At 47.0% G+C, this 16,540-nt stretch overlaps 1 protein-coding gene across 3 annotated transcripts in view; it reads left to right on the top strand.

Annotated features, from left to right (window-relative positions):
* HNF1B (HNF1 homeobox B) overlaps positions 1–16,540 on the top strand; it is a 71,019-nt gene that overhangs the window by 13,863 nt on the left and 40,616 nt on the right. For 2 of the 3 annotated variants that reach the window (XM_075013739.1, XM_075013738.1), the window contains exons 2-4: positions 2,362–2,561; positions 8,690–8,954; positions 11,390–11,628. In XM_075013739.1, coding sequence (XP_074869840.1) covers positions 2,362–2,561; positions 8,690–8,954; positions 11,390–11,628 — 704 coding nt within the window. The remainder of the gene's footprint in view (positions 1–2,361; positions 2,562–8,689; positions 8,955–11,389; positions 11,629–16,540) is intronic. The other variant, XM_075013740.1, reaches the window with a different exon arrangement.

The following is a 16,540-nucleotide window of genomic DNA, read 5'->3' as shown; positions in this document are numbered from 1 at the left end:
TAACTTCGTTTTCAAGCTGCTTTCAAGACAAAAGGTAAGAAATTGAGGGGTGTGTTTGTTTCTTTTTCCTTGACAAGTTGAAGGATCCAAAGTAACAAATGAATTGAAAATGCAGTTGGATGGTTATTAAAAGATCTCATTATTTTAGTGCACAACTGTGACCAAGTTCGTGATCAAAAATCATTCTTCAGCATTAAAGCGCTTCCTTTGAATTCAGCGTCCTTTTCTATAAACATAAATCTAGTTATTGTCAATAACTGAAATGTATTTTGGCATAACCTGTCTCTTTACAATAGTTACCTTTAGCAAATTGCACAGCATTTGCTGTATAATGTATTTACTGGGAACTGTGTGCACCCTAGAAAAGGCTAACTGGCCCCACTGAAGGTGGCCTGGAGATAGTTTAACAATACATTAAAATCAGGCCCCTGTCCTGAAAATATTGGTACAGGCGCAGCATTGCAAAGCCCAAACATTGGAGATCTTCAGATATGGCTCAAAAATAGTCAAAGTGTAAAAAATAATAAATTTGTCTTCTGGTTTTTGAATCTTTAGGGTGTATTTGGCTCATGTTTTCTGACTTTTCTGTGTTACCATTAGGGCTAGAAATACAACTTTTGTCAATGAAAGAAGAGATTGTCATATGATCACTTATTCCATGGGTTGAGAATTTAAGGGGGAAAAACCCAACAAATGTCACAAGACTTGTCATAAAATCCGTAACAGTGGGCAACCCTGCTTTATACCCTGTGAGTAGCCTGTTCGATCGCAAGGGAACTACTGAATGTGTATAAGGTTAAGCACATGTGTAAATCATCACAGAACCGGGGTCTTGATATCCACCCATAATTAAAGTGCAACACTACGATTCAACATAACCTGCTACTGGGGGAATTTTCCAGCCTTATAACTGCCCCATCATGGTTTTAAAAACCATGTGGGCCAACGTGAGCTTTGCAACATGACATGAAGGTCATCAGAATTGGGCTTTTCAGACCAAAGTCCAGCTCTCTGCCCTCACTTGAAGCAAACTTTCACAAGCTCTTCCCCATCTTGCTCTGCCAGAGCTCAGAGTTGCTGAGCTGGTCTTTTTTACCCAGTTGTTGGAGAAGGCAGCAGGATCATAGAAAAGCTTAGGAGTAAGTCGTGAGTTTCGCTGTTAAAGCAAAGCTAAAATATTTACCGTTATTCAGCTGTTGCTGGAGGAGATTTGTAAAGCAGCTTTAAACTGCTAAAGTCTAGGTCTCAATAATGGCAGTGCTCTCTGCTGTTCACACTGCAAATGATCCTCTGTTATTTTGGGGATAAGTCAGCAATACCGGGTGAAATGCATAGAACAGAGGCTAGGCAAAATGAAAAATATCCAGCTGTCACAAAATCAGAAGTCTTTACTGTCTGCTGTGTTTATGTAAGGAACTCCCATTATGGAATTCCAAGCAGCAGTAAGTCCCTAGTTGTGCATGCATATAATCAAGGAGAGTGATCATTTCTATTTCTGCATTTACTTAATGCGTCTATTGGACCATTAATCCAAGGATATCAAAATGTTTAATTGTCACAGTAACCCTGGGAGCAGGGTTCCCTGTAAGCCAAGCACTTAGGAAGGCACCCAGGAGAGTTCAGATGTCACCCAGCTGATTAGCAGAGCACAGCAGAGCACACACACTGTGTGTTTCTATTGGTGGTGCAGATTCACACGTGCCTCAGTGCACATAACAAAATTTATTCTGCCCATGGATGGAAAGAATTAGCAGGGACACTGCCTGTGAAGCAAGCAAGTTTTATTTGTGCTCTCTTACCAATGAATAAACTGAGCCACAAATAGAGATTATGTGGTTGTAGAGTGGTGGAGCTGGGAAAGGAGTTCTAGGTTCCAGATTTTTAGTCCCTGGCTTTAATCACTGGGCAACATTATCAAACTTCCTTTTCACCCAGCTGAGGTTATTCCTAGGAAGTGGGGCTGTGGCAGGAAGGAATAATTTATGGATCAAATATCAGAGGTTCAGATTAAGGGAGTCACCCTGCTTCCTTTTGACGGAAGGGTATCACTGTCCTTGCCATCCAGGGACCTGTCTTTGGGCAGGGTTTGGTTCATGGATACAGTGTGGTTTTTTTTTGTTTGTTTGTTTTTTTTTAAAGGTGGCAAATGCATGATCACCTTAAGCAACTGGGAGGAAATCCTGTTCAGGTTCTTTGTGCCCTTCTGTAATGGATTCTGGGCTCACTCCTGCTCTGCAGAAGCCTGGTGTTGCCATCTGTTCATAATAGATGCTTAGCAATCAGCCTGCGGCTTTGTCATTGGAAGGAGTTTACCCTGAGCACCTCCCCCAGACCGTATTAACTGTTGATTTCTCCCGGCAGTGAGGACCCTTGGCGGGCAGCGAAAATGATCAAGGGTTACATGCAGCAGCACAACATCCCCCAGAGGGAGGTGGTGGATGTCACAGGCCTGAACCAGTCTCACCTCTCACAGCACCTCAACAAGGGGACGCCCATGAAAACTCAGAAGCGGGCGGCGCTCTACACGTGGTATGTCCGGAAGCAGAGGGAGATTCTCAGACGTAAGTGCTCTGCTCTCGGCGCTCGTATTCCTTCCGGCTTCTTGCCAGGCGCAGATCTGCACTGAAAAGTAACTGAGTAATGGAGCGACGTGTGTCTCTTCACACCTCCATTTACTCAAATGCACGTTTGGCTTTAAACCCAGGAGTCAGTTGGGCCACATGGTTAAAGTCAAGCATTTGCGGAAATGCTCTGCCGCCCAGGAATGGATTTGCTTCAGGTTAACTGTGTGATACAAGGCTCTGCTGAATCAGGGCATGAGTCTCTTAGGGCAGGTGTATGCTATTTATTAAAATCAATGCAATTGTAGCTATGGCAGTTGTGCGGCTATAATCAACTTGTTCACAGTCGACCTACCTGGCCATCCTCACTGAGAGAGGTCGACAGGAGAAACTCTCCCATCCACCTCCCTTACTTCTCCCGATAATGGGGAATGCTGGGGCCGAACCCAGACAGTTAAAGTTGCATGTCTCTATTAGGCGCATGAAATCAAACTCTGGAAGATCCCGTCTGACTGGGTTGATTTTCTGTGTAGGGAAGACATACCCTCAGTGATTTCTGTATCAGATGTTCTCAGTCCATCAATGAGAAAAAGCAGAAAGAAAGTGAAATATCCCACTTTTTTACGCTCAGATCGTAGCTTTATTTTCTTCCCAAGACATTTCCTCTGTGGAGCCTCCATCACACCCTGATTTAGCTGGGCCATAGGCCCACCAGAGCCATGGGTAGGCCCATTGCTCAAAGGGTTATACATTTTTGATGGCTAGGTCATAACTTTACCGCACAATTATTTTTTTTAAAAGGCATAAATGTACAATATTTGAAAAAAGCCCTTAGGAAATACATTGAAACCCACGAAGCGGCAACGCTGAATTTCCATGTAGTCCCCGCATTGAATTGCTCCATGTATGTGCTACAGTTAGAATCAGCCACATGCGTAAGGAACACCTGACTTGGTTATTTCTGCCTCTCTAGCTGCAGTTTCTCACATTTATTTCACAATTATGTGGGGAATCTGTTCTTCAAACACTCCTTGCTCTGTAGCTTGTTTTTGAACAGTTTGTTGTGAGCCTTCTAAATTCAAGCTGATTTGATTGGGTGCGTAAATCAGCTGATATTATTACTGTTCCCTGATTGGAAGGATGTGACCCTAAGAATCAAATGTCTCTGGGTAAATACTTGTGTGCTTTGCAAGCAAGCTGAGTTTAATTCCTAGGAAGAGTGTCATTGCAGCAGCTTCAGTGAGGTTGGGCATGGGCTTCACTAGGCACAAGCCTGAGTATCTTTTTAAATTAAAATTAAAGTGTCAGAATGTTTTTCATAACAATAGCTCAAAACTCACTGATTCCTTAGATGTTCCAATCAGTGCATTTATTTTTTGTCTGAATTTGTGGTGCATGAACCCTTAAAAAGGGGGACAGGGAAACAACGGGGGAAAAAACTGCTTTTCAAAAATGTGGCCATTGGAGAAAATGTTTTGGGGTCGTGTTTTCCAATACTCTAGCTGTACCATTCTTACCATGTTTGCTATGTGGCTAGGAATCTTTCCATGGGGTCTTAAAGGGGCAATGCCAAATACCATAGATACACATTGCATTTTTAGATTAATGATGGAAATAGAGTTGTTAACTGAAAAGAAATCGTTGAAATGAGTGTGTTTGGGAGGTTTTTAAACCCTGAGTTTAAACATCCCTCTGCAGGGTTTTGTAAACCAGTGGTTACAGGCTGGTGCTAAAGCTTGAGAATGAGCAAGTTGACTATCTTGGATTATGGAACAAAGAGCACTAATGAGTGTGCATTTAGATGATGAGACTCACCCTTGTGCAGAAGTGCAACTGAGCACACTTTAAGCTTAAAGGGTTTAAGAGGGACTTTAAATGCCACTGAAACGAATGATTTTCACCCACAAAGAGTAGGTCTTGCCAGAGAAACTGGTTACTTAGTGATAGAATTAGAGTCAGTAGAGGAAGGGAGCTCAGTGAACATGGAATATTTGGATCTTGGTAACATATTTGATCCAGTGTCTGTTAGAGGCCAGCAACAGAACATACTAGCAGGATCTACTGATGAAATCTAATCCCAGTGCCATTGGTGGGATGTCACTGAATTCACTGAGAATAAGATCAGATCCTAAAATAAGTAAATATGCCTAATTTTAAGTGGTCCGTTAGCCGGGGCCATGTGCATTTGCACGTTTGAAGGAGGGAGATGATTTTGGAGGTAGCTGAAATTTAAGAAAGGGAACAACTCTTGCTTCAGAGGAGAATAAACTTCTGGCAGTGAGCTCTGCAGCATTTTGTATGTAGAATCCTCTCCAAAGGATGTAGTGGTTGACCCTCTCTAGTCCAGCAACCTTGGGACCGGACTGGTGCTGACCCATGGAATTTGCTGGACCACAGGAGGTCAATGTTGTCTCTCAGAATCACCAACACTTCTGCTTACTGGCTCTTAGAAGACATTTAGGGGTAAATTACAGCTAAATAACAGCACAGAACACTGAGAGCCAGGATCGGTGGCTGGAAATAAACTTTATGGGGCTGTGGGAAACTTGGCCACACCCAAGATAAATGGACATCCAGCTAACTAAAATCCTGCTGGACCATGGATGTTGCCAGACTAGATGTTCAACCTGTAGAAATTCTGTCACTAGGGACATTAGAACTTTCCTGCATCGACAGAGCAATGGGCCTGGATTACCCTGTAATTGACTATTCTGATGTCATGGGCCAAACTAAATGAAGCAAGCAGCCAGCGCAAGTGGTGGGAAGTTAAATAGTGTTTTAAAATTCTTTGCTTTAATGATATCAGGCTAAGTTGGTAACGGTGTACGTCAGGACAGCAGCCTTTCCTCCATCATTCCCTTTTGAAGGACTGTGTCCTTTTTTAAAAACAAAATCCTCCCAGTTGCCTGGGTGCTGCATTGCCAAGTTTCCTTCAGTGATGCTTAGGCAGTGAAGAACGCAGAAAGGTTTCAGGTTGTTCCCACCACCTTCTTTACCAACCCAAATCTGCAAAGCCTGACCTAACTTGTGCCATTGAGTTCAATGGCCCCTCAGACATATACTTTACTCATGTAGCTTATTCCTGCGGCTCATCTTGTTGACTTCACTTGGTGCTATCCATGTGAGTCAGGGTTTGCAGGGTGGGACCCTAGCCTATGTCTTAAAATAGTTCAGCACTTGTCCTCCCAAGGGGATGCAGAATCATGCTGTTTCAGGAAGAAAGGGAGTCCCTAAATATCTTTAAACCTGAAAGTCCGTGTTTTGCTAATCCACATAGAGGGTAAAAATCCCCTGCCAACCTTGGGGTCTGTTTTCTGTTCCTCTTAAAAAAAGAGAGAAAATTTCCCTGTAAAACTGAGAATAATATAACCTGCCATCAGTCTCCCTCTAGGGCTGTGCTGACAGGCCCACACTTCGTGGCAGGCAGGCATGGAGGGTCACCTCCTCCTGCTTCTGCTTTGCTGCATTGCCCAAGGTGCTCAGTTTTGGAAAGGGCAAACCCATGGGGTCCATGAGTCGATTGAAGCTTCCTTGTTGCTGTGGGAGCATGCTTGCTTCCAGTTGGTTTGGAGTGGCGCTGTATCAAAGAAGGGGAGCTCTTTCAGAACAAAGTGAGGCAGAAGTGGGGAGAGCTTTGAAGTCTGACTGCCTGGCTCTGAATGTATTAGTGGAAGTTCACAGACTCCCCGCCCCCTAGGAGTACACCCAGGCACAGAAAGCAAGGCCATGGATAGCTATAGCCTGCATATGCCTTCTCATTAAGGGAGCTGCCACACAGCTCACTTGCCTCCAACATATCCATAATACATATCTCATAACACATGCCTCATACATATCTCTCTGTTACTATCCATAATCATTTTAGAGCATGCATCTACGGCTGTGGCTTGGCATAGGCATGGGAAGGCATTTCATGGCTTAACAGCAATTGCGAGAGGGAGGGATGAAGCTTGTAGAAAAGTCACAGGTTGAGGACAGCTGGTCCTGTGCCCCAAGTGGAACGGAACCTTTGCTGCCCAAAATTCTGAGCTCCTTACACCCCCACACCCAGCCCGCCACCAGTCGTTCATTTCATTGTGACACTGCGCTTCCAGATTGGAGCAGACTGGGGAACACCCTGGTCCCATAAGACTTCCACTCTGGCTTTGCAAACCTCAGAGGTCAAAGAAGCTTCCAAATCCTTAGATGCTTTCTCTGGACATGGAGTGGAACAGCTGACTCGTTCAGATGAGTCCAGGGCTTCTTTATTATTACTTTACACCTGTAGTATCTCGTGGCCCTGAATATAAGTGTGATCTACACTGCAGAGTTAGGTCGACTTAATTATATTGCTCAGAGCTGTGAAAAGTGTCACACCTATGCAATGGAATTTAGCTGAGATATGCCCTAGCTTAGACACCGCTAGGTGGACAGAATCTGTCCAAACACCTCGCTACAGCTTCTCACGGGGTGGATTTACTGCAGCAGTGAAAGAATTCCCCATAGCTAGTAAGAGACTATCCCTGCCTTGGAGAGCTAACACTCACGATGAACAAATGGGGAAACTGAGGCCCAGAGAGACTCAGTGACTTACCCAAGTTTGCACGTGGTGCCTTTCTGTTGAGTTGATGTCTGCTGCATTTCGAGAGGTGGCTATTTGCTCATTTTGGGGCAAGCCGAGCTCCTCTGAAACGTTACTGAACTGATTCCCTGAGCCCTTCCGAGGGAAGAAACTGAGGCACAGAGAAGGGGAGGTGACTGGGATCCAAACTGCTTGATTTTGTTTAATGTATCCTAACCACATGTCACTGTCCCACCGTCCCACAGCCCCCTTACTACCTCATCTGTAAAGCAAACTTTGAAGTTAGGGGATACGGTCAGTGCTCACCTTTATTCATGTTGATCCAGAGCAATGCCACTGAAGCCAGTAGCAATGCTGGACTCGCACTGGTGTTGCTAAGGGCAGGGCGGGGTGTGGCGACTGGAATTCCAGGGAAGCCTGTTCAAAGTGTAACTTAAACCAGATTAAAAAGCATCACAAATGTAAACAGCTGTGAGCTGCTCACCCTAGAAAGGGGTCATCATTCAAAGGCTTTGGGGGGCTGCTCTACCATGCCAACCTTGCTCTTAATACAGGGTGAACCTCTCTAATCCAGAACTCTCTCTCATCTGGCAGCATCCATAATCTGGCATGATTTTAGTTAGCCACATGACCACTTTTCATGGGGGTGGCCAAATTTCCCGCAGTCCCATAAAGTTTGTTTACAGCCACTAGTGCTGGCTCTCACTGTTTGGTGTGGTTATTTAGCTGTAATTAACTTCTAAATGTCTTCTCAGAGACTAGTAAGCAAAGGAAGAGCTGGTAATGCTGCTAGACAACATTGACCTCCTGTTATCTGCAAATTCTCTCATCCAGAACCCTTTGGACTTGACCAGTGCCGGGTGAGAGAGGTTCAACCTGTACACAAGTTTTCTGTGTGGGCTGTTCACAAGTCTGTGCTTCATGTTTACCATGGCTAGGGAGTGGGTGGGTTTGGAAAAGGCAGAGGGAAGAAGGGGGGCTCCCTCGCTGACCCTGCTGGTATCCATATTGCTGCCTGTGAATAATTTGGCTATTGTTTCAAAGTGCACTCCTGATACGGCTCAGATCAATGGCACAGCCTGAAGAGATTAGCTATCCCCAGTCCAGCACCTCCAGTGACAACTGCGTGGACCTTTCCATTGATGGAGCTGGCTGTGGCTGTCTGGCGGGCAGTGTACTGTTCCACAAAACCCTTCATGTGACTTCGCTAATGAACAAAGCAAAGCAATTGTCATCAATGCAAAGCAATCGCTGTCTGATGTTCTCAGGCCAGCGTTGTGCAGGAGGTCACGCTAGAGGGACCCTCCTGATCTTAAGAGCTATTGTTATTTATTTGTATTGTGGGGGTGGCTAGAAGCCCCAGCCACTAAGTCCCCATGGTGCAAGGGGCTGTACAAACAGCCCCTGCCCCAAAGAGCTTACAATCGCAATAACAGACAGCAAGTGGATACAGACAGGCAGATGGGGGAGCCCAAGGAAACAATGTGATGGTATGAATGTGAATGCAGCTTATTTTCTGAGTGGCGGTGGCTATAGGCCAGATCAAATCTGCTCCTTTCTCTTTCAGAATTCAACCAGACAGTCCAGGGTTCTGGAAATATGACAGACAAAAGCAGTCAGGATCAGCTGCTGTTTCTCTTTCCAGAGTTCAATCAGCAGACCCAAGGCACGGGCCAGCTGGAGGATGCCTGCTCTGAAACCCCCAGTAAGAAGATGCGACGGAATCGGTTCAAATGGGGGCCAGCCTCGCAACAAATCTTGTACCAAGCCTACGACCGGCAAAAGAACCCTAGCAAGGAGGAAAGGGAGGCCTTAGTGGAGGAATGTAACAGGTAATAGAGCACGGAGTTGGCTCAAGGCTATTACCTCTTTCCCCAGCTCCATTGTCTCTCAGTGAATGGGAGAGCCTTTGTTAAAAAATAAAACAAAAGGAAACCAACCACACAGAAACAACAAGAGATGCAAAGCCAGGGAGCCCAAATCCCTGTGGTTCTAGGCTTCTAGTGTGAACTGTTTGTTGGAGAGAGATTTCATAGGAAGCCAGTTGAACAGCACCACAGATAAATTCTGGAGAAGCTGTCCCATCCCTTCCAATGTCCCCTCTATTCTTTTCCACCCAAGTGTGGATTTTTCCCATCCACGTGTGGAATAATTTTTCGTATGCACTGTGGATGTGCACCACCTGTAAGAAAAAAAATAGCTGTGGGTGCTCTGCTAGCCAGCAGGGTGGCATTGGAAGATCTCTTGAGCAGCCGCTTATGCGCATGGCTTACAGGGAGCTCGATCCCTTCAGCACGATTCTATCTGAGGGCAGGACCACGTTTCCAATGCTGCACTGGTCCCGCTGTAGAGCTTCAGCGAGGATGCTGCTGAGGAGCTTCTCCTGCCAGCATAGCTAATTCACCTCCGCAAGAGTCAGGAGCTAGGTCAATGGAGGAAGCTTTTGCATTTGTGTAGCGCTGCTTGCACCGGGGCAGGGTGAGTATAACTGAGTCATGCGGCAGTGAGGATTTTTCACACTCCTGAGTGATGTCATTATACCAATACACTGTACCAATGTACATTGATAGCACGTTGGCATGAGCGTAAATTCTTTCCTTCTCATAAAAAGATTCAATGAGTAGCCAGGGCTGAGGTCCCCACCATTTCTATGCATTTTTCTGTTGATTTTAAGCTCTGATCCAGAAAAGGATCTAAACTGGCACATAACATGAAGGATTTGAGCAAGTCTTCTGAAAGGATGGGGACTGCGCAGGCAGTTTAAGCGGATGCTTACGGGCATGGCTGAATCGGGGCCCTCTACGGGCCACAGAGTTTGGATCCGAATCCCAATTCTTGGCATGTTCACCCCATACAGGGGGCTGGGCTGTGCCCATTCCAAATGCCATGTTTGGCTTTGTTTAGGGACAGGTGGAAAAATCAGAACTGCTTTACCACCGGCTCATCCCTTTCTCCATTTTTACACACAGCACAAAATCAAATTATTCCTGGTTTTTGACCCCTATGTATGGTCCAAGTGCTGGTGACTGATAGTCCCAATTACAACAGCTTCATTAATAAATAAAGATGCAGAGCTTTCCCATTTCAGTCTTTTAAATCTCTGTCCAGCTGGGTTTTTTAAAATACCTAAAAATGTCCAGGATTTTAATACAGGTTGAACCTCTCTAATACAGAACTCTTATGGCCAGCAAACTCCATAATCTGGCATGATTTTAGTTAGCCAGACAACCCCTGATAACGGATGTGGCCAAGTTTTCTGCAGTCTCATAAAGTTTGTTTCCAGCCATCAGTCCTGGTGCTCAGTGTCTGTGCTGTTATTTAGCTGTAATTTACCTCTACATGTCTTCTAAACACCCAGTGAGCAGTGAATGTGTTGGTGATGCTGCTAGACAATATTGACCTCCTGTCATCCAGCTCCTGAGGGTGCAGGATGAGAGAGGTTCACCCCATAAAGGTTGCACCTCTTTTATCCCGGATTCTCTGATCTGGTCCAGACATGGATGTTACTGAACCAAGGAGCCTCAGCCCCAGAGGTTGTTAGGGGCTAGGACTGAGGGCTCAGCCAGTCGGGCCAGTAGTCCCACTGGCTGGGAGCAGAGCGCCTGCTGGCCCCAGGCAGGGAGCTGCTGTAGGGAGCTGCATGGTTTGGGGTGGCTGAGCTCCTGCCACAAGCCACAGAAAATCGGCTTGCGTGCCGCTCTTTGTGCGCATGCTGGGGGTTGCTGACCCCTGGACTAAGGGGTCTTGGCCAGCATTGGAACTGCAGCTACAAGGTGCAAGCATGAGGAAGGGTCATCTAGTGGTCAGGCCCCAAGACTGAGATTTGTGTTTCAGGAGTTCTCCCCCTCCCCAGATTGCTCTGGGCCTCAGTACCCCATCTGTAAAATGGGAGTAACAGCACTGCCCTACTCATCATGGTGTAGTGAGGATAAATACAGCAAAGACCATGAGGTGATGGGTCAGAGAAGTAACCTCCATGGGTGGGTGACCTTGTAAACAACCTGCATAAAAAGGTTTGTGAAATAGAGTGGTGCAGATAGTGTGCAGCTGTTTCACTGTGTGGCCTTGGGCAAATCACCCATCCCCATTCTGCCTCAGTTTTCCCACCTGTAAAATAGGGGTATTCCTTAACTAGCTGCTGTTCAGAGATGTCATGGAGATGAACTTGCTATTGCCTGTATGGTGCTTTGAGCCAGTAAAGGGCTGGTAATGTCGATGCTATGTAGTGTTACAGACTCATTCCAAGGGTTCTCGTCACTCCCTGTAGGGCGGAATGTCTGCAACGAGGCGTGTCCCCCTCCAAAGCGCATGGGCTGGGATCCAACTTGGTGACTGAGGTTCGCGTCTACAACTGGTTTGCGAACCGACGGAAAGAGGAGGCTTTCCGCCAGAAGCTGGCCATGGACGCCTACAGCACTGGCCAGCCCCACAGCATGAACCTGCTGCTGTCTCACAACTCCCCGCACCCCGTCCAGCCCAGCTCTTCGCCCCCCAGCAAAATGCCAGGTAAGCTGGAACCTACCCGGGCGGGAATCGGTTTTCAAACCGCCTCTCAACGTCTCTGAGGGGGGAAATGTGATCTCGCGGGAAGCAAGGATATTGAGGTCTAATTCTGTGGCTCTGGGAGCTGGAGCGATTTTATTCTCTTTCCTTCCTCTGCAAAATAGGGGTAGATTCCCTAATGGACAGCCTGGGTGATGTGTGACTAGGGGCAGTACGGTCATGAAGAGGAAAGGGAAGCTTGTTGTGAGAGCATCACATTGGGCCTTAGAACATGTGGCTTCAGTTCTTAGTTTTGCACCTGGTTCTTGTTGTGTCCTTGGGCAAATCTCTTTGCTGCTCTGTGCGTTAATTCCCGCTCTGGACAATGCAGATGAGTTGGATTTTGTTTAGGGAGGAAAATTTAAGTCTTCAGTATGTCTGTCTGGTCGATTTTAAACTCCTGGGGAAAGGGACTGTATCTCTTAGGATACATCTACACTTATTGGGAGATTGACCAAGACAGGGTCAATCTTCCAGGGTTCAATTTCATGGGCCGAGTGGGGAAGCACAAAATTGAACTATCAGGGCTTGACAGTCAACCCCTGTGCTCCTTATTACCAGGAGTAAGAGAGATTGATGGGAGTGTTTTTCTCATGGACCTCCCTCTGAGGATGCCCAGATAAGTTGATCCTAGATAAGTCCATTTCAGCTACGCCGTTGCCATAGCTGGAATTGCGTATCTAGCTAGGATCATTGTTCAGGTCTAATGTAGTTCCACCCTTAGTATGTGTGTATAAAACACCTAGTACATTGGGACCCTGATCTTAGCTGTGTCTTCTCGATAATATTTTAACAACAGTGAGAAGGGGTGTGAGAAGAACTGTTGATGATGATTACCGATGTTTGTTATGTGTTGATTGGAAGTTGGTTTTCAACAAAGTGGAGCCTCCTTTGATTTTTGGTGGTATTATGTCAATTGAATTCCTTCATCTACCTGGCACCAGAAAAGGAGTGTGTAGTTTGCCCTGCTCTGGCATTCATTGGGCGTGCAAGTGAGTGTCAGAAGGGAGAAAGGAAGTGACAGGAAGAGCACCTAAGAAGTATTTGATTATAAGCTCATCTTTAAAAATTGTTTTCCTTGGCCTCTGAGGATAGGACAAGGAGCAATGGGCTTAAACTGCAGCAAGGGAGGTTCAGGTTGGACGTTCGGAAAATCATCCTAGCTGTCAGGGTGGTTAAACACTGGAATAAATTGCCAAGGGGAGATTGTGGAATCTCCATCACTGGAGATATTTAAGAGCAGGTTAGAGAGACATCTATCAGGGATGGTCTAGGTGGTGTTTGGTCCTGCTGTGAGGGCAGGGGGCTGGACTCGATGACTCTTGAGGTCCCTTCCAGTTCTAGTGCTCTATGATTCTGTGAAAGATAAAGCAGATCAGCCACGTAGTCCTGCTGTCAAAACACATCCTTATCCTCCATGCTGTGGAGCATAAGCTGAGGCAGCATTTTTGTCTGGGCAGAATGGACTCGCCATTCAATAGCAAAGAGGTGTTAGCCACTCATTCTGCAACCTCACTAGATGCAAATTGGAGCTAGTTTGTGTGTGTTCTACCACTCGGGTCCAATATGTAGCTTACATCCCATTTATTTCCATGCCCAAAAGAGATGCGGAGAATCATTCATCTGATTTGTGATGTGAAATCCGTGGGGTTGTCTGCATGTGGAGGGGAGCAGGATTTGTCTCCACATTATGTGAAAAGTCCCCTCTAATTCTTTTCAAACTGCGCGAAGTCACTCTCTGAACTGGGTGCTGTCCAAATTTCTGCTGCAGAGCCCCACGGCACGCAACATCCCCCTGCTATGGGGATTTTCCTAGCAAATCCACTTTTTGACTCGGTGAAAGCATTGCTAATATTCACAGACCCCTGTTGGGGGAAGCCTCCAGATTACAACAGAACTTTGGAACTAGGTGAAAGTTGGCAATTTTTGGCTTTTTGCCTGGAGATTTTGCATTTCATTCAGACCTATCCAGGAGCACAGCTCCTGCTTGAGCTAATCCTTGGGAGTCTAACTGGGCGCCCATGAATACAACCCGCCATGTAATAACACTCAAGGATGAGATCGAAGTGTTTGGGGGTTGAAGAGAGAGGATTTGTCAGCTACTCAGAAAACAGCTGGTTAGAACGCTCCATGTCCTTTCATCCATGTCAGCCTAACAGCTTACGAGATGGGGTTGCAATTCACAGAGCTCCTGCTCTTTTCCCCTTCATCCTGCCCTCCCCATTATTGTTAAAAATAAATAAATAAATAAAAATTCTCACGCTTCCCCCTTCGTTACATCTACCAGCTACACAGCTCTGTTGAGCTTGCGCGATCCCCTGGCATGCTGGCCTTTCAGCAGGAGCTCTTGATTCAGGAGCTCTGGAAGAAAGAAATGCTTTGGTGTCCCACTCTGTCTGGGTGACCCCTCACTAGCAACACACAGAATTGTCCCTCCTTCTGCCCAGCCAAACCAAAGCAACTGGTCTTTTGGTCGGACCAGGCTGAGCTAAGGAACTGGCTATTGTTGCAAATAAACTGATTCCACCATGTAAGCTGTGTCTACACGTGCATGCTACTTCGAAGTAGCGGCACCAACTTCGAAATAGCGCCCGTCGTGGCTACACGCGTCGGGCGCTATTTCGAAGTTAACTTCAACGTTAGGCGGCGAGACGTCGAAGTCGCTAACCTCATGAGGGGATCGGAATAGCGCCCTACTTTGACGTTCAACGTCGAAGTAGGGACCGTGTAGACGATCCGCGTCCCGCAACGTCGAAATTGTGGGGTCCTCCATGGCAGCCATCAGCTGGGGGGGTTGAGAGACGCTGTCTCTCCAGCCCGTGCGGGGCTCTATGGTCACCGTGTGCAGCAGCCCTTAGCCCAGGGCTTCTGGCTCCTGCTGCTGCAGCGGGGGATTCATGCTGCATGCACAGGGTCTGCAACTCGTTGTCGGCTCTGTGGATCTTGTGGTGTTTAGTGCAAGTGTGTCTGGGAGGGGCCCTTTAAGGGAGCAACTGGCTGTTGAGTCCGCCGTGTGACCCTGTCTGCAGCTGTGCCTGGCACCCTTATTTCGATGTGTGCTACTGTGGCGTGTAGACGTTCCCTCGCTGCGCCTATTTCGATGTGGTGCTGCGCAACGTCGATGTTGAACATCGACGTTGCCAGCCCTGGAGGACGTGTAGACGTTATTCATCGAAATAGCCTATTTCGATGTCGCCACATCGAAATAGGCTACTTCGATGTAGGCTTCACGTGTAGACGTAGCCGTAAGGTCAGTAGAGAGGCCTGCATGTGTGTCCCTCACATCCCAGTTAATGTCATTCAGGTCCAGGAGACAGAACTTCTCTCTTTCCAGGTGATTGGTTTGGGATACAGGTATGTCTCCATTCTCTTCCCTAAACCCCCCACCGCCACCAGTTGTCATGGAACGCGGCGGTCACCAGGCCCTGCATCCCCCCATATGCAGTCAGATGTGACTCATTTAAGAGGTAGAACAGAAGGTTTCTTAGCTGACAGGAAAGCAGCGTAGAACAGACTTGTCAGCACTGAATCAGAAGCAGTGAGTGCAACCCATTTTGGAGAGAGGGGGCCCACAGGGCGTCCCTGAGACGGGGCCTGGCCCTTCTTCCTCCCTCTCTTCCCTTTCACGAGTTGTTCTGTAATTCCTCTAATTTGCAGTTTAGGGGAAAGGACCCAGTGAAAGCAAATCAGCAGCAAATTCTAAATCTGTGTAAATCAGAGCCAGCATCTCCCAAGGAGAGGCAGAGGATGGGAGGGAGAAAGGGGAAAGAACCAGGCTAGAAGAGAGAAGAGGCTAATCAGAGAAGTCCCTGACTTGAGTGAGTGGTGTGGGGCAAGAGGCATTGTTTGGAAAACAATCCCCATTGTACGGGTACCTGTAATCTACACACCAAAGTCAGCAAGCTCAAGAGGCAAACAAAAGCAGGCAGCTTTGTGACAAGCACTAGGGTCGCGTGGAGGTCAGAGAGGGGTCACTGGCACTCTCTGTTGGGTCTTTCTGATGGTTCACTGAACAATACAGCACCCTCCTCTTTCACTAGGAAGAGACGATCAGAGCAATCCGGCCTACCTAAAATCCCTGGGGTGAGAGAAGCCAGTGTCTTTGAAAAGCCTTCCGTACGTGCCAAGGGCATGGATTATTTAGTGTACAGCACCCTAGATACACCCCTGACTTTGCAAAGGCTAATAAAGACAATCTCTGCCCAGGCAGCTGACGGTCTAAGGATAAAGAGGATTAGGGTAGAGAAGTGCTTCATTTTTGTCTGGGCTTGCTGTGGCTGAGCCCTGGCACCGCTAGGGCCTTACTGCAGCTAAAGAAATTTCTTGAGCCCAGAAACATTTCAGCTAATATTTTCCATCCAGGAGTGGAATAAATTTTATATGTACTGAGGCATGCGCAGATGTAAACCACTAGGAGAAACACATATGCCCTCTGTGGGCCCTCTGCTAATCATCTGGGTGGCACTTGAGTCTCTCCTGGGCAGCCACCCAAGTGCTAAGCTGGCAAGGAAAACTGGAGCTCAGGCACCTCATTCGTTACAAATGACGTACTGGAGCAAAAATAAAAAAGCCACGTTGTCAGTCCAGGATACTTGTTACAAGAGAGGTGGTCTCTGACCTGAGCGCAGTTAGACTGTAAGCTCCCTAACTTCAGGTTGGAATAAGAACTGTGTCTGTAGCTAGGGAATGAGCAAAGTGGGCTCATTTCCCTGGCAAAGGCCACTAAGCACTGGAGCTCCATTGTTGTCCTGTAGACAAAGCTAATTAAGACCTGGAGACAGGGGAGGGTAAGGTCTGGCACATGCTTGCGGTAGTGATAAGGGTGGTGGGCTTGGATGGCCTCATCCCTCCGTGGGACTCAGTGCAGCATCATATG

Source organism: Carettochelys insculpta, chromosome 19 (genome assembly GCF_033958435.1).
Source record: "Carettochelys insculpta isolate YL-2023 chromosome 19, ASM3395843v1, whole genome shotgun sequence".
Taxonomy (NCBI): domain Eukaryota; kingdom Metazoa; phylum Chordata; order Testudines; family Carettochelyidae; genus Carettochelys; species Carettochelys insculpta.
Note: the sequence above shows the minus strand (reverse complement) of the source record. Positions and strands in the feature narration are given on the sequence as shown.